At 37.2% G+C, this 22049-nt stretch overlaps 1 protein-coding gene across 3 annotated transcripts in view; it reads right to left on the bottom strand.

The window, feature by feature from the left end:
* Positions 1–21843, bottom strand: part of LOC306885283 (neogenin-like) — a 154483-nt gene extending 132640 nt beyond the window's left edge. For all 3 annotated transcript variants that reach the window (XM_079441708.1, XM_079441706.1, XM_079441707.1), the window contains exon 1: positions 21403–21843. In XM_079441708.1, coding sequence (XP_079297834.1) covers positions 21403–21475 — 73 coding nt within the window. In that variant the 5' untranslated portion in view covers positions 21476–21843. The remainder of the gene's footprint in view (positions 1–21402) is intronic.
* Positions 21844–22049: the final 206 nt, after the last annotated feature.

Raw genomic sequence — 22049 nt, 5'->3', positions numbered from 1 at the left:
GATAATAAGTCAGAGTTAGATTGAACTGTTTGATTAAGCATTCTAATGTTGTAGACATATGTATAGTACCAGTCTGAATTTATATTATGCAAGTACATAAAAGCCTTTGATCTAAAGTTGTCCTTATGTGTGAATTTTTAAATCATATTTTAAAAATATTACCAAATTTACACTGCAAAGGTGGCATAGAGGCACTTCTGAAGTGGCGTTTAGGTGTCTTTACACAGACTATTTATGCTGCTTAGAGGTGGCATGAATGCATTAACACAGCAAATACAACTGTATGCTTTTATATTACGGGCTGAGGTGGGTCAATGCTGGTTTAATTTAGTCAGGCTTTTATTGCATCTTTACACAGAATTTTAAGCAGGCACAGAGCAGCCTTAACTCAGCTGTTTAAAGATGCCTTATTTTTTTTAAATGGATGAGATGGACCGAATAGTCAAGGAAAAGCAGCAAACAGAAAACAAGTGTCAAAAAGCATCTCCGGATGCACCTCACGATGTTGGTTGACAGAAGGAACGGTGTGCTGAGCTTTAATGTACACAAAGGTGGTGATTGTCAAAAACTTCAAATATAAGAAAACTTATATCCAAATATCCATTTTTACATTTGTGTTATTGGTCACACTTTATTTTAAGGTCCATTTCTCGCTAATAACAAACCATTAACTATGACTTTTGCCTCAGTAAACTCCAAATTTGCTGCTTATTAAATTCACTGACTTACTGGCAGACCGAAAATCTCTTTTAAAACCATTAACATAAACAACAATTATTTAAACCAGTTATATAGGCCAGTAATGTTAATAAGGATAATCTGCGGATGGATACACAACAAATGAACAAGATCGCACCCGCTGTTATGTTAAAATGTGGTGAATACAGTGAAGTGGATAACATTAAAAAAATATCTGAATCCAGACTGCTGTATCTGACCAATCAGAATCATACCTAGAGAGCCATGTAATAAATTATGGTAAGTAACGAGATTCGACATTAGCCAGGTCCGTGAGGAGGTATTGGAGGGAAGATATCTCTGTCACAGTTCCAGGGGCTCATAAAAGAGCAGCCTGATCCCCATCCACAGCAGCATTTATCTTCATTCTCCATACATGGGTGGGATAGTCACTGATGGGGGGGGGGGGGGGGGTCTCTGACTGATTACACCCATCTCTCCGCCCTCTATGACTGCACGGCGGGGCGGGATGGGGGACATTCAGCGATTGAGGGGTGCCTTCGTTTGCCAACATCCTCCCCTGGGTAAATCACAGGCTGGAAGGTGCATGTTGAGGCTATAAGCAGAGCGGATACAGGCTAATTGTTTATTGCGGCCTTGGACAACTGTTATGGGGCAAAGGGTGCGAGAAACAATCAATAAAAACATGACTGTGTGGGGCTGTCAGTTCCTGAGGCAGCATCTGTACAGCGCCAAGCCAAACAGCATGATGGTTCCCTCACACAGTCAATTAGCTGTATTAATTAAATGTCCAATACATATCATTTAAAATCAATTTAGCCCTCTTTATGGACTCTCTCAGGCACAATTTCAGGCCAAATAAAGCTGAAAGAAACACAGCCATTATTCATGTACAAGGAGGTCTGATATCGCTGACTTTCTATCCCATTTCAAAAGAATTACAAGATGATAATCAATCAAATTAGTACTATGTACTGGACATTAAACTTTTCTATGCACTTTCAATGTCCATTGCACTAGTGTTTATATATCTTAATGTATAGCTTATTCATATCCATTTGTAATTATGTTCATAGTTTTTGCTCATAGCATACATACATTTACTGCATAATCCATCTGTATAGTATGTTCAGATCACCCATCTGTATATCATACTGACAGTATTTAAAAATTTGTAAATTATGTCCATAGTACTGCCTTATCTGTATATTTCTGTACATATGTAACATATTGTAGGTACTGTATATCCTGTACCTCTGCTTATTGCACTTCTGGTTAGATGCTAACTGCATTTCGTTGCCTTGTACCTTACATGTGCAATGACAATAAAGTTGAATCTAATCTAATCAAATACATACCGATCCTCAGAAAAAGTCACAAATTTAACTTTAAAATTGCAAAAAGTACTTGTTAAAGCTATTAGCATACATGCTTAAATATGATTGTGTGTTTGAAACCAGCTTGCAATTTTTGCCATCTTAATACATTTCAAATCTCATGTTTGCAACAATATTCATTGTGATGTCAGTGATTCTAAATGCCACTGGTTGTCCTTTGATTCGTAACCAAAATATAAAATGTTTGAATATGCAGAACTGCAAATGAAATTTAAAAGCTGTGGTGAATATTTTACGTGAAGTTTTGGTCTGTTTCACACTTGAAATATAGCCAGGGTTATTACAGTTAACATAACTAAAACTGCAACAAATAAATTAATTAATGAAAATATTTTATTTTCAGCTAGCCAGCAAGGAAACATTTTAACCTAATGTATTAAAATAATGATAATATGAAAAATGACTATTAAAATGAAAACATAATATAAAATCTAATACAAATTATTAATAAAAACTATAACTATAATATAGTGCATGAGTAGCATGAACCATTATGGGGCTTTTATGTCATTTAACTTGATATTATTCGACTTTCAGTGTGAACACTCTGCATAAGATCTCCTTTGTGGCCAACAGAAGACAAAAAATCAGAGTTATCGTTTTTGGCCAAACTATCCCTTTAAGCCAGAGCGCTATTCTGGTAGTGGATTAAGACTGTATGTCTGTAAAACAAAGCTGCTGTAAATCAGCGAAGCCAGGAAGAAAACATCAGCTTTGTCCACACAGGGCAGTCAGCAGCACTAATGCTCTTCACGGAGAGACTACTGTCTGTCTACTGGCCAAACTAAACTGCTAAGACTGACACCAATTTGTACAAAGACAACCGACAGTGCCTCAGGAGCAAAGCCTTGCTGTCAGATCTCATAGAGCTCTGTACCAGCATTGTGTGGAAATGTCAGCGATGGTCTCTGCTGAGAAAACATTTATCCTAAGACACTATTCAAATAGCATTTACTTGCATTATGCAATGCCGAGAGAGGGAGAAACAACCATTCATCTATAAGCCAATTCAAAATGCTTTCAGGCTTTCTGTTTTTCTCAGAGAGAGACAATAACTTCAAACAAATCTCTTAAGGGATCATGCAAATCGTGATTGAATTATCTTTTATGTTAAAAATAGGTTTGCTTCTGTTTCTGCTGTGCAGAAGTGCTGTTTTGTCTTGTTTTGTCTCTCTGCAGACCTAACTCGTGCGAATATGCCTCTGCTTCACTAAGCTCTCCAGAATTCCTCTCAGCATTCCACTGAGCTTCAGCATAGTTTCACGGCCAAATGGCACCTACAACTAACACATGAAAATGGCATTGATAATAAACAACACTACACAGAAGGTCTGAATATATGATAGAAATGCAATACTTGTGCAACAAAGTATAACTCTAAGTATTTTTTTTTTAATAATATGTGAAACATAATGCAATAGTGTAATACATTGTTGCCACATTCATCACACTCAAAATGAAAGGTCAAGTTGAGTGCATTGTTGGCCATAGTTGGCCATCTGTCCATGTGTATGGAAAATCACTGCATGCACTGCAAAAATTAGTATAGCTCTGCAATTAGATACAATTTGATCAAATTTAAATTAACAAATCACACAGATATGAAGTTTCTAGCAGATACAAATAAGGCCACTTCAATAGCACAGAAAACCTTCCCTTATTCATGAACAAGTGCAAATAAAAGTGTTTATGTGGGAAAAAAGGTTGTTCAAATAAAACGGATTCATGTTGAAGATATTCTAAAAGCCTTTCAAGACTAATAGTATAAAACCATCTAGGGGAATATTTGAATCTTAAAGACTTAAGAGATTGTGAATAAGTAATGAAAGAAAATCTTTGAAACCAGCGCTTTTGAGGCAGCGAGAGATTTCAAATCAAATCTATTTTAAATTTTTTGCCTTAAACAAAATATTGCCCAAGTACCAAGCAAAGTAGAAAGAAATAAGCACGGCCAGGCAGAAGATTGAAGATGGCAAAGATCAAGGGTTTTTCTGTACGAAGACCAAAGGTGTACATAAAATATTGGAAAGGACCTGAGGAGGAGATACAAACACAGAACTACTATTACACACACACACACACACACACACACACACACACAATCTCTCTCAGAGTAAGAAAGAGGTCTTCGGATCATGAACTGCTCCAAACCTGCATAATAAAAATCTTGTGGTGTGATTTCCTAAACAGGGAGCCAGGACTAAGGATGAATTATTTATGGCGGCCCTTTGCTCCATGTCAGCGGCTCCACTGGATGAAATGATATTTATGAAGTCCCATGGGCAGGGGCAGAACAAGTGAGGGGGGAGGAGGCTTCCTGCTCCCATAGGAGGAAACCAGCTACTGATTGAGGGATGCAGCATTAGAAGATGCTAATCAATGTCCATGGGAGATGGAGGAACATGTATTCATCAAGGATGGATTGAGAGAAATTAACATATGGGCTGTGCATAGTATGGACAAATAATTGGTCCTGCAGAGCAAAAAATACAAACAAACAAAAATCTAAAAGACATGACTGGCTTGGAAACCATTGCACAACAGCATCTCGTCTTGTTTTTTTCACAGTTTATTTAATCAGTGGTATATCAGCCTAATAGAGCAGACCGGCAGGAATGACTGTCTGCCTAAAACATTGCAGCAAAATCACCATTCATGTCTACATTTGTCGCACTTTCTGCAAATCCACAATTTTTATTTTATTTGCCAAATTATTATTTTTTTGTCACCATATACTCACTCTTGTGGTTTCAAACTAGTATGACTCACAGTGAGTCTTGGTATGCAGGTCTTAACAGTGATATTGTGAAATAATGTTACAATTTAAGAACTGTTTCTATTTGAATATTTAAAAATAGTATTTATTCCTGTGATGCAAAGCGGAATTTTCAAAAGCCATCACTCCAGTCTTCAGTGTCACATGATCCTTGAGAAAACCAATATTCTAATCTGAGCTCAGGAAAAAGTTGGAAACCATGATATACTCAAAAGTTTGGATTAAGTATACTTTTTTAAAAGTAATAGTAAAGACATTGAGACAGACTAGATTTCTATTTCACAAAAATGCTGTTCTTTAAAAAATATATTCAAAGAATTCCTTAAAAACATTAAGCAGCACAAATTGTTTTCAACACTGAAAATAATAAATGTTACTCAGCATATTAGAATGATTTCTGAAGGATCATGTGACACTGAAAATGAAGCTTTGCCATTACAGGAATATATTATATTTTAAAAAGTATCAAAAAAAGAAAACTGTAATAGTATTTCACAATATTGCTGTTTTTACAGTATTTTTTTATCAAATAAATACAGCCTTGGAGAGCATAAGAGACTGCTTCAAAACATATTTAAAAAACTTATAGTTTGTATATATAAATGATATTACTTACATGTTAAATTTTTTAAGTATGGACACCCTGTATCAAGTTCCACACAGTCATCATTTGAAATGAATTCTTGGATTGTGCGCTCGCCACAGTTTGAAATCTTGTGGTTTCTTTCCATGATCTTTTTTTTTTTTCCATAGCTGAACATAACATCTACATTATCACCACGTTTCCAAACTCTCAGTGTGGGAGGTGTCAGTCTAAACGAAACAGATTGAGAACGTTCAAGCTCGACATGTAAAAATATCCAAGACCACACAGGGTACGTTTAATTAAAGAGTGTAAAGATTATAATTTACCCTTGCAATCCCTTTAAAAACCATCCATGCTTGCTAAAAGTCTGCTGGAAAAGTAAAAATCCTGCCAAGCCACTGACCAACACCAACACACAATAAAAAATAGAAATCATCTCAAAATAAGGCTCATTTGATTCCCTTTGAACATTTATGTGCTGTGTGAATGAGAGTTTACATGACCGAGTTCCCTCTTTAAACAAATGGAACATTTTGGCTGTTTTCTTGATCACTAGACGGTAACCAGACAAACTGGGTCCCAGTACAACTAAATTTAGACAGAATTGTATTCAGAACACAGCAGTGGCTGAAAGATGTCGCTTTTCCATTTCTTTTGTCATTTGTGATCAGAATCAGATTTTTGTTCCAGACATGATGCTTTACGTACAGAGCATCAAAACAAAAGCCTCAAAACGCACTTTTACCCCTGGGTGAAGAAACGCTCATATCGGAGAACTAATATAATAATATCTGCCTTGTCTTTTATGACACCATCTCATAACATGATCATTTTTTCCAGCAGACACCGATTTAGACATCTGATATGCAGTATACAATCATTATTCATGCACTATTCATGCGCATCTCTCATAATAACACATAACCCTGCCGGTTATGACAAATCTTCACGTCTGTGGTGCAGCTGAAATATTTGCTTTTACAGCAGTTGTACAGAAGCAATTAGCATATTTCATGGCAATGGGCAAATAACACTGCTATGAATGGTGCTCCACACACATTCTCCTCTAAATGTGATTGGTAAGAATTCTTTGAGTAGCTTTTGAGGTTTGCCAGTGTTAACGGTATGTGCAATCATAATTTAAAAAAAAAAATTATAGTTCTTAGTTTTGTTGCCACAGGCCTGTCCTCCATATATCATGAGTTCTGCTTGTCTATTCCTAATTCTCTGCTGTCACATCTGTTTTACAGGTGAAGTGTGTTTACTATTGTACAGTTATTGCTTATGGTTAGGTACTAGAACACCAACTTTGATTAAGTATATTCTATTACTAAGAATTAGGGTTAGAAATCTTGTCCCACACGTTTTAAATGATTAGAGTCATAAAAAAAGCAATAAAACTAGAGTCATAAATGGCATAAATAAATTTTATTTTTTTCCAGAAATACTGCACATTTACATTTTTCACCTAAATAAATTCTGGTAAATAATATTTCTGGTAAATACTCCTTTAAAAAGTGTTTTTTGATTATAATTGTATTATTAGACTAGAACACGTGGATATGTTGTCATTCTTACACTATAATACTGAACTTTGATTTCAGTGATTTGGACTATGGACACTTGCTTCTTGCACTCTATGTTGCACTTTACGTTTGCTTTAAAAAAGGATTTAATTGTTGATTTTTTTGTGGGAAATTAATTGTTTAGATTAATCGATAAATGAGTCGATAGATTAATCTAAATAAAAATAGTCGTTAGTGGCAGCACTAGTTTTTTAACAGCCGATGCCGATATCTTGGAAAGCACGGTGGCCGATGGCCGATATAAAGCCGATATCAATTTTATTTATTTCGAAATAATTTGAAAATTAATTAAAGAATAAATGTGTAAAATAAACATACTTATACTTTAGATGAGAAAATATTTTTCACAAATAGGCCTAAATAAATATTTAATAAAAATATAATTTAAAAGGAAGTAAACACTGTAACCAACATTTACTGTAAACAGCATGTATTCTGGGAGGAACCCCCTCTAGAGGACGCAGCGTGGAGTTCCCTTTCGAAAGGGAACTGAAATATAGCTAATTATAAATGACAAAAGCACATAAAATTGCAAAAACGAGTGAAAATGAAAACTGAAAATATATCAATAAAAGCTAACATGAATACTATAAAAGCATATAAACATGCTAAAATAACACTGAGGTGATGTGTGAGTTCAAAGACAAACACAACCCTAAAACCACACAATGTCAAAAGGATAGAAAGACCTTCTACATTCCCAATAGTAATAATAAATCAAGCAAGTGAACAAAATGGAGGTAAAATCTCCAGAGTGTTCATAATCTCTGTGTCGAGAGAAAATGATTCCAGTGCTATTTTAGCACATTCTCAATGTCAAACATCAATATCTCCTCCCATCTCCTTTTCAGCAGCCTCTTCTACATATTCATGACTTACAGGGATCAATGAGATGACATAAAGACTGATGGACAGCAGAAATCGCCTTTAGGATGGCAAACACCCTGGAAGCCCTGGAAATAATTTCGAGCTTTGTGACGACTGAAAAGTAATGGAGAGATTTAAACTGCATTTCAAATGAAAGAAAATGAGATTCACAAAGCTCAGATAAGTGCTACTGCAGCCAATATTGAAAAACTAGAAGTTAAATTAGTGACACACAATTAGCGGATGAATTATCAAATGAATAAACTGCTCTGTAGACGGAGCCTTCAAATTTTCATAATTTGCAAAGTTCAAGCAGGTGTTGTTTACACACATTACTAAACAAGCGCTGTCAGCATTCACTAACAACGACTTCTAAAATCAAGTTTTAATAAGCTCTTAAAAGAACGTAACTCAGGCAGAAAAACACCTGTTTGGGCGAAGATCTTTAAAATGTGGGACTGAAGAGATGTGATTCAGACAGCATCCAGACACAAGAGCTCTTTTTCTAATAATTACAGTTAATGGTGATGGTGTGATGGACGTCTGAACGCTGGCCTAACATAATGATTCAGGTTCTGCTACTGCCAGAAATGGGAAAAAGTGGAAATATGTTCTCCAGAAGCCAACTCGACTAAGCCAGATCAATCCAGGCACCTCTGTAAAGCATGATATTACCAACTAGCTCCTCAACGGATCAGTAAACCTCTCAGCATATCCTCATACACATCTCATGGCTCCCATTTCAGTGGCAGCAGAGCTTCTGAGGATTATGGGTAATGCTGGTATGTGATCAAATGAGGTGGATGTGTTATTAGATTGAGAAAATGGTTCTTCACTACTGAACAATGTAGCTGAAATCAAGCTAGACGGTTGATCAGCAGAACTACCACCTGAAAGTCCTAGTTTCAACTAGGTAGATGATCTTCAGAAGCATTTGTGGCATAATGTTTTTCAAAATCGTGAAGCACTGTCATTTATTTAGATATCATTTTAATACATAGTGTTTCGAAGCAGCTTTACATTAATAAACTGGAAAATAACAGTGTTATGTTATAAAATTCATCAATTATGAAACAAATTCAACTGCAAAGCAGCTCTACAGAAGATAATAGTGTCATTTTTCAGCTCAATTTAGTTCAATGTTGTTTCAATTCAGTGATGAATGGAGCCAGTCTATAAATGGTCAAATACTCACAATTTCAACTGAATAGACAGTAACAATGCGTGAACGTGAAAAAAAATCATGAAATCAATTTCATTGCCATGAAACCACAACATCATAAAGCCTAAAAGAATGTAAAAAAATATTTAAACAACCTTAAAATGGTGTTATTTGCACAGCTTTAATAGACAAATTAATGTAAAATGTTATGTTACGTTAAAAACCAAAACATTAATCTGTTAACATTAAATAACAATGAAAATAGTTTAAAAGCATTTATTAATCTCAATTCATTTTAATTTCAACATTTATTAGTATATTATTAAAATCAAAAGCTGTACCTGTTAATTTTATTTAATAGACCTCAACTAACATGAACTAACAATGAGCAGTCGCAATTTCATGAACTAATGTTAACAACAAATGATCGATACTGATGATAACAATGATCGATTACTGATCGATAAATCCTGTAACAAATATATTGCTAGTTCATGTTAATTGAACCTTATTGTAAAGTGTTACCTTTTTATAATAAGCTTTGTATTTATGTTTTACTTTCATTGTAAGTACTTCACAGTAACCTCATTTTTCACTTTTTCAAAGAAAAAAATTGAAATGTACTTTTGTGGTAATCAGAATTATGCCACAAATGCTGTTGAATAAACTTAACTGGCATTGAACCCAGAATATTCCTTTAAGCTGGTTAGACCTGGTTTCAGACCTCCAACAAACCAGCGATCATATTCCACATACCAACCTGACCCTCTTAAACTGGTATGACCTAGTTTTTTTCCCCCAGGATTCAGAGTTCTGAATCAGATCACCACGAGGCATGCTTTAATTTTCCTCATTGATTCATCACTTTCTTCATTCGCTGTGGCAGTGGGAGTAAGACTGGCCAGTTTCTTACATCATACACTTGGCATGTCTCACAGCTTTCCTCTTCAACTCTAAACTAGCCATAAATCTCCAGCGCTCATGCAGCCCCTGACCCCTCCCCGCATTGTGCCACTGCTAAAAGAGAAGGATAAAAAAAAGCACATGGCTCCTTGAGCACAGCATGTAGGTATCTGAAGCATTGTCCAATGTGACCTCAACAAAAGAGAGCAGCATTTCTATTAAAACGTCATCTCTTGGCAGTTGGCTTTGTAACAACAAAGCAGACACCTCCTGACGCACTTGGCTAAACCAACAATAGGAGTAAGTCAGAGAGCGATATGATGTATAAGTTCAGCCCTGAACCTAACCAGGATAGTCAACGATGGGAACCACAGTGGAGCAATGTGGGGGGCTGGGAGGGGGAATTTGTGCCCTGCAGGACTCCGATGGGGGAGAAACTAGCATCCATTATTAATGGAAGTCGGCTGCAAGGGGAAATGGATCAAATGTGTCTTTCCGTGGAGCTACTACCTGAAAAACATGAATTATTTGTTGTTCATCTTGCAAGCTTTGTCCTTTTCGTTCTCCTTAAATGTCTTTTTTCACACTGTCGGCTACAATCTCATTTTCAAAACTGCTCAGTTGGTATCACCGCAGAGACTCGGCGCCATATGGAAAGGTAGAGAAACTGCAGAATTAGCATTTCCCCGTATGCGATGCATTTGTAAGAAACACACGGTGTCACGAGTGGAATAATTCAATCACACATTATGGTAAATACCCATAAAACATATGGCTGGTTAATGGAGTCCAGGAGACAGTTATGCTCGTGAACCCCCATGGAGTGAATGACATGGGCTAAAGGCGCAATGCTGATACCACAGCACATTTAATTCAATATAGCAAACTAAGGTGTGGTAGATGTGACAGCACATGATGAAGTGACACACAACAGAGAAGGAGAAGGCGGTAGGGAGGGGGTTAATATTGATTGTACCACCTCCAGTCTGAGAACAGCACGAGCTAGCTGTTTGCAAGCCCAGCGGCTAGCAGTTTACGGCATGTGCCCCCTGGGACGCGAGCGGACACAAATGAGCCTCAAATGAGTCTCCGTTGGTCACGCCACATATTCCAGCTCACATCCATCCCCCATGCCTTCACATAACAACACATCAAGCGCTGATTGAAATTCAAATAGGAGCAGCGCACAACGGGATATACGTAGCGAGGCATCGCAGAGGTTCTCAGGGGCCCAATACAGTACAGCTCCATAACCACTTAACTGCTAGTCAATTTTCCACTGAGGTTCTGGAGTGATGTTTGGCGATATGTGATTTCATGGGTGATCAATGCTCCGTATAACATTTCTGGTGAAGAAATCCAAAGTGCAAGTAGACAACATTAATTTTTTTGTATTTGCCATGCACCAGAAACACACAACCTTAACGGTCACATTTACTTGTTCATTAGGAAAGAACTCGCCGGATGAAAATGGACGGCAAAGCTTGAAATTATATTAGGAAAGGTTTACCTTGAGTAATTCAGTTACAAGGGTTCAATAACAACAACCTGAAAGAGTTCCAGAGCTCGTCAAGGACCCAAAATCAATTTGTGCACAACAAAGCATTAGACATGAACGAAGGTTTATATTAGGTAAATCTCATTCTGAAGATCATCGCTCCCAGTACACTTCAATTATGCAGACTCTTGGTTCTCTAAAACATTGAAAGACTAAAGGCTAAACTGAACATCAGTCAAAAATAAGAGATATGATTTCTGTGAAAGGCTCGTGAGAGGATATCAACAAATTTCAAAGAGTAACCACTGAATATTGAAAAAAAATTAAAATTCTAAGTGCTTCCTTAATTACAAGCATTACTATTACCATTGCTTATACTTTAAAATTTTGCCATACCAATTTTGAACATACATGAAATTCAACTAATATCTTAAACTTGTGCTGTGTTGTTTCTTTTCTAAACAATTGAACTTACAATTTATGCAAACATCTTCAAAGAGAACTTGTGACTTGGACCAGTAGGAAACAAAGTATTAATGCCCTAGCATCTATGATGCACTAAAAGTATTTTTTTATTAAACCAAAGCATTAATTTGGTTGAAAACCACCAATTATGTACCTACGAACCAATTGTTGAACTGTACAGTTCTACAGTTCGATCAATGTTTTAGGCCCTCCAAAACTATTTCGAACAAAACCTTTTTTTCTTTTGTTGTTTTAGTCCATTTTTGGTTGTCGCATTACTACCAGCAACCATTCAGTACAACAACTGCACAATAATAAAAGAACAACAATTTAGAGCACCTTAGCAACTACATATTAATATGGTTTATTCAGATAAACATTCATGCATTACTAATGAAAAAACTAAATAACCAAAACATCAACTCTATTTTGCCTCAGAGAACACTCCAGTTATTTGTAGTGTTGGCAGCATGAAATCAGAATGCTGTGTTTTTCTGTGGGTTTTGTTGTTGATTTCAAAACAAAATTATCTTCATGAGCACTAAAGCTCATTCATAGTGCTTAGGGGCTGGACACTGTTTGCTGGCTGCAGATAGATGTGAGGGCCAGACTTCCTAATGGCTTCCTGTATTTCACAGTACAGTTTCCTCTCAGGAAATTTTATCAATGCAAGCCGCTTCAGCACTAACCCAAAACCACAATACACAAGTCACCTACTTTAATTAAAAGCGACTGAATGCGCGCTTCCACTAAGAGCAATGAACGAGAAAGAAAGAGAGTAACTATATAAAAAAAATGAAATGAATTTGTTTATTGAACTAGAACCAGAAGTGCAAAAAAATGCATTTTATCTCACATAAGACTGAAAAGACCAATCTTTTTCATATCGCCATATTGCGATCTAATCAAAATAAAAGTGCTGAAAAGCTACTAGGAGAGATTACACGAGGAGAATCGACATCATAACGCAGAATGGAACTTTTGACCTACTGGAGAATATTACACACTCTTTAAATAAATGGGGCATTGAAGAATATGTCTGGAGCCTGTGGGCTCAATGCAGGCTGGCACAAGCGAGTGGTCTAACTCTCATTAGAAATTAATTACCACTGTAGTCAGCGTGGGGCAGCTGTACAGTCACTATGTATCGAAGACTCTACCCAGGGGGAGCAATTGAACCCCTGACCCCCTCTTTTCGACAAGCAATGTGCGACACCACCCTGACCGTGAATTACTGGCCCAGCCATGCTGGGAATGCGGGCAGCAGCAGTAAGGCTATGAAGTGGGCTGGTATGGGTGGGTCGGACCGGCCCACTGCCCAGTGAAGAGGTTTATCTGCTTTTAGTAATTCCTCTGTGAAACCTTACTAGCTATAGATATATAAAACCCAAATGGTCTATTTTGCCCCAGAAAAGATATAAAGGGTAATGACTGTTATATCATCTGATTACAACTGCAAATTATCCAATCATCAAGTTATTGTGTACATGATTCTGCTTAGGCTAATTCAGATGAAGTGGGGCGATTGTGCAAGTGTCTAGAGGTAAGAAATGGAAGATAAAAGTAGTATTTTGTATAATTACCATACGTAAAAAGATCCTGGAAGAGTGGCTTCCTGTAATTGCGTTTTGATGAACATAATGGGCCCGATACCACAGCAGAAAATCATGGGCGATTGCCATCTCTTCCAAAATTGTCCAATTACCAAAATCAAACCTTATTATAAGGTGAGAGACAACAGAAACAAGAAAAATATTATACTTTTGATAAAAGGAATCCCAGGAAGGTTTTCCCTCTGCTCCAGGAAAAAAAAAAGCCTTCTTTAATTTAGTCAAATATTAAATGCCGATCGTCCCCCAGCTAATTTCCTTCATTTTCATGTACCTAAGTGAAAAGCGGTACATTTGCATAGGTCTGTAGCAGCAATTACTTATTTCGAGGCCCATATGCAATCTGCATAAAGAATTGTGCTGAATGAATTTAAATGGTGAAATGTGTTAAACTGCTCAGAGTACTAAACTCTTAATACTGGCTGAAAGTTACTAGTGCACTCAGTGTGCTTAGAACTTTTCAAAAGAAAATTACTTTTGAATCACTAATGAAATGTTTGATAAAGGGGACAAAATCATCCAATAATTAGACTGAATATTTTTCTAATTCAAAGAAACAGATTGGATGAAACTTTTGTGAAATTACCATTCTATGGAAACCTGTGAAGCTTTCTGTGGATTTTCTGTAGGTGCAGGTTCCACGTAGGCATACTCATTCCACAGGTAGTTGGTCAAATATGCATTTTCATCAAGTCTTTTCCATAAAACAGCTCATACAGTAACAGCTGGCCTCCCTTTAATGATGCCCCCTTCCATACAAACTCTCTCAGTGGGATCATGTGACACGTGTCCAAGGGTCCAGTGCTGGAATGTCAGGCCTACTCTGCAGGTGCTTTATCTTCTTCCCCTGGCTGTTTTCTCTCAAGTTGCATTTATCCATCATAGGGTCAGAGGTCAATTCTTGAGGTCAGGGACCCAGAGCAGCTGGTTTCCATCATTCCCGCTGCTCCTAACCATCAGGAGGAAATTCTTCATATCTCATCTTGCAAGCACTGCAGCTGCAAGACCATCTACAAGTTATAAATGGAAACAAGAAAACCCTAGAAACCACCCAAACTGTCTTACACCATAACAATGCCTAGAAAATGTAAAAATCTACATGATGTGAAACACCATCAATGTTAAGTAAAGCACAGCTCTTCCTGGCCTTCTCGAGGACTTATGAAGAGAATAAAGAGGATATCTCACAATCACAAAAGCAACTGTATCCACCTGACCTCTTTCAAAGACTCATTTCAGTCAAGATACAGTATTCACAGCATATGATGTAACCTAGGCTAACAAAAACAAAGATTCAGTAAACATGTCAATTATGAAATACATAATTAACATGCATTCGAACAGATCTATTCAGAAAAGCATCTTAAGAAACCATTTAAGCGAAAACTTTGACACATCCTGCCTTTGTCAAATAAACATTCAGAGAATATACCACCATTTATTCACTCCTATGTCGTTCTTTTTCAAAGCTTGCAGCTGCAGTTCACATTCATTGTAATATAAAAAAAGATCAATCAATATATTCAATTTTCCAATTTTGTATCTTGCGGAACCAAAGATATATACATTTTATACCACTGTAATAGAAAAATATATTAAAATGTGAATTTTCAGATGAATTAGATACACCTTAATGATTAGTGACAACTGGAAAATTCAGGTTACTAATTTACATAAAAAAAGGGCAAATACTGCACTGTTTAAATTTTGAGTCCCAGTGTTCCATTTTCCACACTCCCTTGGTTAAGCAAAGGAAGGAGTGTTTGCTTTTTGAGCAGGCAGGTATGCCGAGCCCTTTCTGGACCTTTGCGATAAACCAAAAGCCAACCTCAGGATGGCTCATCGAGAAGATCTTAAGCATGTCTTGAGCTGCCAAGAGCAACAAGCTAAGTTCAGGCAGACTGGCACTGAGCTTATACACAATCCATCTTCAGTGATACATCTACAGACTACAGCTCTCTGCCACACTGAGGCCTTTTTACAGAGCCGTGAGGGAAAGGCCCCTGCAGTGCCCGTCATCAGCGTTCAAGCAATGTGCAACTACAACAGGGTGCTTCAATAACCTTCAATGATTTCACAGCTTTAGTCTGCCGGGACACTTGGCACAGATATCAGTTCATGCTGTCATTACTCACATATAACATTTACCGCTGAGAACAGGGAACCGAATCTAGGGAACTACAGAACAAGTTCGCTTGTCAGCATATTCAGCAGGTGTGTGGAGACTGTAATGACTGGTCCTTTCAGATTTTTGTGATTAAGTGAAATGCTACACAACAGGCCATAAACAAAGCAGACCCCATTTCATGACAGCTCAACTAGCAGCACAGGAAGATGGAGAGAGAACAATACTAATTAATATGGTAGTGCATGTGAGCTGCCCATGCATTGTCGGAAAGAAGAACAAAATCTAAACATTCCAAACTAACTGGGTCAGCAGTAAATGGGTTTTATTTGGACTGAGCAGAGAACAGACCAGTTTTGCACATGGAAAAATGGTTTCCCGCAATTGAGAGCTCTTATGTGCTCTAGTTCAGTGTTTGGGATCAGCGGTATGGTGCTGACTGTGAAATATGCAGAAAAGAACTCCGGAAGTTGCGGAGAAATCACACATACAAACAATACAGAATCAATTTTTATTTTCTAAAACTGAGCTGTGTTTAAAAATAAAAAAACAATACCATTATTGTCTTGTAAACTACAAAAACGCATATTTGTGAAAATAGTAACGTCATGCACATATGTATTACGTGTTGCGTGCAGGCATGTAGTGTTTCTTTACAAAGTGACACTGCCAACTACAGGCCTGTCATAATGCAACATTTGTAGTAATTTTCACGAATCTGTGTGAACAGGGATCATTTTCACAACATTGTTGTCTGTATGCACAATGTTTCGAAAACACAAAGCCAAACCTTTTCAGTTTTTAGGACATCTTTGTTGCATAACAAACTAAGACTCTTGGCCCTACATACAACTCAGGTCCTCCTTCAAGTTAAGTGATGTACTTAAGTGGTGTACTCCTCAAGTTAAGTGATGTAAAATTCTGGCCGATGCAGAGTATTATTGAAAAAATAGGGGAAATGAGCAATAATAATTAAATATTTAATATAAGCCAATATTAGAGATGTTCCGATACCCTATCTGTGCTAAACTTATACATAGCCTCCAACTCACACACTGGCGAGTAAAATCTGATTATTTATTAGCCAGTGGCTAATATTAGACATCATTTAGTCACCCAGGGTGAAGATTTAGTCGCATATGCGAGTGGTTTACTGGCAATGTGCTAGCACGTTTGTATTTCTTCTTCGCTGCTCTAAATACTGGGTTCTTGTGGCAACACAGCACAACTTCTTGTGTTTGCATTCTAAGCATTGAAGAAGAATTGATTTGCGATTTGCAGCGTTAAGCACAGCTAGCGTGCATAACTATAGTCTTGTTTAAGAAAATGGTATCGGATCGGTACATGGGTTCAAGTACTCGCCGATACCGACCCAGAATTTTTTGTGGTATCGGTGGAATTTCCGATACGAGTATCGGAATAACCCTAGACAATATATATCCAATACCAAAACTGGATTATGATTTGCATCTGCTGTAGGATGAGTTACATTCTAAGAAGTTTGTTCAAATCTTTAACCCTAAATATGAGCAATAGTAATAGCGTTGTGTCTTTACTAATAATAAATTATACTGTATAGCTCCTCATAATTGGAGCTATTCAAATACAATTTAATATTAGCATAATTCTGGATTTGTAAAGGTGAACATACTCACACCAAGAAGAAGACACTGCAAATGGCTTATCAGAACCTCTAGTTGGATTTTGCTTCACTTCACCAAGTACATGCATCATAATCTTCTCCAGCTGTTGAGTCTGGCAAGAGACACAGCAGCAAGAATTCACCCGCAAACAGAGATCCACTGGGAACTGCAACCACTCAGATCCCAAATGAGGGTGTTGACCACCAAACATTCTGTAGACATGACCATTTCATCGGAATTCCTTCAACAACAACAAAAAGCCGTACACTACCTCATGTGTATTTGCGTAGACTGGTAATTTTCTCAAATGCTACACTAAAATAGTGCACTCAGTAACATAATGATACACTACTGATGGCAATGGCGCAGAATTGAGCAAGGTTGGCTTGGATCGCCAAAAATCTTTCCAATAATCTCATAAAGCGGAAGCTCACCATTTCAATAATTGCACTCAAATTTTCAAGTAGCTCTAACCATTCATACCTCAATTTAGAGACCACCAAAAGAAATGCTGGTAAGCAATCTGTGTTGATGTTAAGGCTTCCTGGCACAGCCAATCTAGTAAAGGCAAGCTTGGAATGGAATACTTGAGCCTACGTACCACTTACTATACACTGTGAAGTATATACTATACTATTTTTTTTTTTAATAATTGAAACAGCATGCAACATTAAACATTTCAAACTGTAGTATGCTAAATTGTTGCCATATGATCTCACTACGTGGCATGTTTGAAACCACGACTTACATTCTGTCGTCGAAACAAAATATGACATTTTCGCTGTCTGATCTAATGGCAAATCAAGAAACAGAGATGATATTGACCATCCATGTAGATAGTGGGAAAAGTTGAGTGCATTGCATTCTGGAATACAGTATCCTGTGAATTGTGCTCTGGTTGTATCCTCATTTTGGTGAATGTAGTAGGTCATCCATTCAATTCCATTTAATTCAAATCCAAATCAATTTGGCATAACATAGTATGAAATAGTAGGTATACACACCGTCCCAAACATATCAATGCAATGCCATATCGCTTAGTATAAGGACAATGAAAGGGTTTGATTTCCTCACAAAGAACCCCAAATTATACATTGACAAATATCAGGTCAAATTATTAACCAGCACTTTTGCCGCTAGTGCAATAAACAAATAACTCCATCAATCATAATCCATTTACATGCTACTATCAAGCATTCATTTGCACATTAGGCAATTAGCCAAGGGCTCACTGTCCATCTAAATTAATAAAGAATACTGAAGGCTAGATCTCTCAGCTGGAGCTTATTGTGATGCCCTATTTCCAGCTAGATTCAATTGCTGACAATACTTAATTTGTTATGTGATATTGATCCTCTTTGTTCACTGACATCTGAAAACATGCAGCTGCAACAGTAATGATGACTTTGGATCATAATTATAATGCAAAACAACGCACTGCTATATGGCCAAACAGGCTATTGCACTGACGGGATATTACCAGAAAAGGCATCCATTTATCTATGATAAAAATACATCTCTCTACATTCTGAAAATAAGCTACATACAACACAGCTTACCATGGTCCAGTGATGCCATTAGAAAGATGCCATGGCACAGAATAATTTAAGCAAGTTATTTAAACCAACAACATTGTGTTGCAAAATTATATTTTGACTGACTCCAAAATTAAAGATGTCATTTGACCAAAACCAAAAACAAAGTTTGCATTATTAAAATAAGGTATTAAACCAGGCATAGTAAATTTCTACAGCAAGGAATATTTCAGAACAATTGTAGTTTAGATTTACATTGGTAGTTTTTTTATTAATAGTAAAGTATATCCACACAGCTGACATGTTTTATCCAAACTGTGTGCAAGAAAAGATAATTACACAGTTTATGGCTTCGGTCAATGGATTCTGACCTCCAAAAGTACTTTGGCTGAAAGCAATATTTTTTTTGTTGTTGTTGTTGTTTTTGGCTATGGAGAGTATTTACAGTTGCCGGTATTTTGATGATATATACTAATAACAAGTTTATTACTAGGCCTACACTAACTTTGTAATGATGTGAAATAGGTAGAATAAAGCATTGTAAAGCTTTCTAATGAGCCACTCAAAAAAAAAATTAGAATTAAATAACCTTAAATTATATTAAATAATAACCAAGTATACAAAAACTTTGTTAGAATAACACTGTCCTTTTTTTGATGTCCTGCTTGGGTCTGTGCAATGAAGGCCTCTGAGAAGGAAGCAGATCGCTTACAGCGCTGATGTTTATACAGTTTAGCATGATGTTTACATTGTCCACAGGGAAGCCATCAGCACACAATTCTCTCCCAGCAGGATTATGCAGATAAGATGGGATGTGAAAAGGGTGCAATGACAACTTTCAAAATAACCCACAAAAAAACTCTCCATGAAGACATGCCCATTTCCTTTCCGGCACAATGAAATGTTGGAATGCCGTTATCAGTGAGCTGTAGGTCACCTGAACTTTCAAAACTGCTTTTGATTCGCATACGTGTGCTTCAGGACCTCAAAAAAAAAAAAAAAGTGTTTCAAATAAATACATATTTTCGGAAGGGGACCCCACAATTAGTAACTTGAAACTCGCTCTCCGCATGTAGGTCCAATTCTCTGGAATCAATCAAAACTCCCAAAGGAACTCCCTGTTCCCCCCTTAATCTCCTGGTTTTATTACTTTCCAGACAGAGTCTGCCCATTCCACCCAGCCCCCCATTCCTCTCTTTTGTACTGATCTCCAGCAAAGCCTGTGATTTTTTTACCACAGCACATTGCTTTTCATGCAGCAGAGCAGCTTTCATCAGCCTCCGCACGCAAGACAGCCCAGCCACGAACTCCACTACGGCCTGCTCTCACCGGCAAACGTGATCCTAATAAACAAGCTCACAGATACAAACTAGTGAAAGCATGCAGCCAATACTAGGAGTTAAATGATGCATCACAAATTAAATGTGAGCCTTTTCGTATTCAATTTCAACAAATGTTATGAATGCACTAAGAAAAGATTGATCGATTAAATTTCTTTGCTCTGAAGCAAAAACCACAACCACCTTCTCTAAAGGAATATTTACACAGCTGAGTTAACGCTGCTCTATGCTGGATCCATATTCTATGCCAGAATGCAATGCGATGGCACATAAAACAGTACTTAAAATAAAATCTGGTAGCTCTGACCCTGCTCAGTCCCTGTATCAGAGACGCCTCTGTTGCTGCATTGGCTCTTTGTAAATGAAATGCAATCTTTAACTTTGCTATTGTCGTGTCAGAGTTTATATGTACTTATTCATAACAGTTGTTTATTCACGATTTTCCATTTAGAATGTTTTAGAAACCATAAATGTTTTTACACTGATTATGTTGCCTATATGCAGCATTAATTAATGGTTGAAATGCACCTTTTTCAGGTATAGGTGCGGTCTTTTCAGTGTGAATATTATATATGTAAGAAACCGTTTTTGTCCCAGGTATATTCTTTTTGGTTTCAAGCAGAGGAAAGTAATTCACTTTCATTCTTCAACACAGAATTGCACAGCCACCAAAATAAATAAGATAGATGTTCTTGTTCCCAAAACACATTTTTCTCTTTTTTTCTTTCTTTCAAGTGTGCAGTGAAAACAAATACCCTATTCGACTTATGCCCTCTGTACAAATAAAATATCATTGATTAATCACTTTTGTTGCAAGATATGATGCAAAAGATCTATGACTTCTTCCAGAGACAGTGTCTAAGCACTGATTTCCACAGACATTAGATTATTAGCCTAGAACTAACGAGACTTCATGAGGCCGGTTTGGCGACTCATTATTTAATAAAGAAATTAGGTTTTCTATTCAGGTGATTATGTGAAGGTGTTAATGCAGATCATTAATGAGCCTTTTCAGGGCAAATAAAGATTAAAAAGCGATATTACACATATGTTTTGATTTATGAACAGAGCGTGTTCGATGAACTGCATTTTGTGATAGTTGCAGAAGTTATTAAATGTTAGTCTTGCATAAATTTACACAAATTTGTCACTTCCACACTAACAGACGGCGGGTCGCGCTACAGAAAGTTTTAACGCTCGTGAATCTTACCTTTTTCAGCATGTGAAACTGTGATTGTGAGGCAGAAAAGAGAGAGGAGCAGCCGGGCTCCCCGCTCCGCCATCACTTTAAACACAAATAAAAGAAGTGTGAAAAGTCTCGAACTCAATCCGTATTTAAAATCCTTCTGATCGCGCGCACGGATCAGTTCAACAGTGTGAACGCGTCCGGAACGAGTTACTTCCGAAAGTTGCCGAGGGAAGCATGAAGCTCGCTGAGCAGAGGCACGATCAGCCCGAGAAATGCGCTTTAAAACTTCAACAGGCGACCGAGGAAAATCAAAGTCAATCCATATTTCCGAGATTAAACCAACGCCGAGCTGCACAGGAGCGAAATGAGAGGCGTCAGTGCAGACATAATGCGTAAAGGTGAGGAGAGAGAGAAAGCCAGTCAGGACGGTTCGAGATATTTTTCACTGATCTCAGAGAGAGTGAGAGAGAACAGCAGGAATTCAGATCGGACCCTTGGGAAAACCGGAACTGGATCACAAAGAGATCAGGAGTCATCTCACGTGGCCACCCCAAAAGCCTGGAATGGCTTTAAACCATCTTGTTTTTCCATCTTGAACAAGTCATTTTTATTGGCTCTCTTAAACAATTGAATGCTTTAGTTTAAATTCAAATCCATATGTTTGAACA

This window comes from Barbus barbus (assembly GCF_936440315.1).
Source record: "Barbus barbus genome assembly, chromosome: 2".
In the NCBI taxonomy this organism is placed as follows: domain Eukaryota; kingdom Metazoa; phylum Chordata; class Actinopteri; order Cypriniformes; family Cyprinidae; genus Barbus; species Barbus barbus.
The sequence above is the reverse complement of the archived record's forward strand: the minus strand, read 5'-3'. Positions and strand labels throughout refer to the sequence as shown.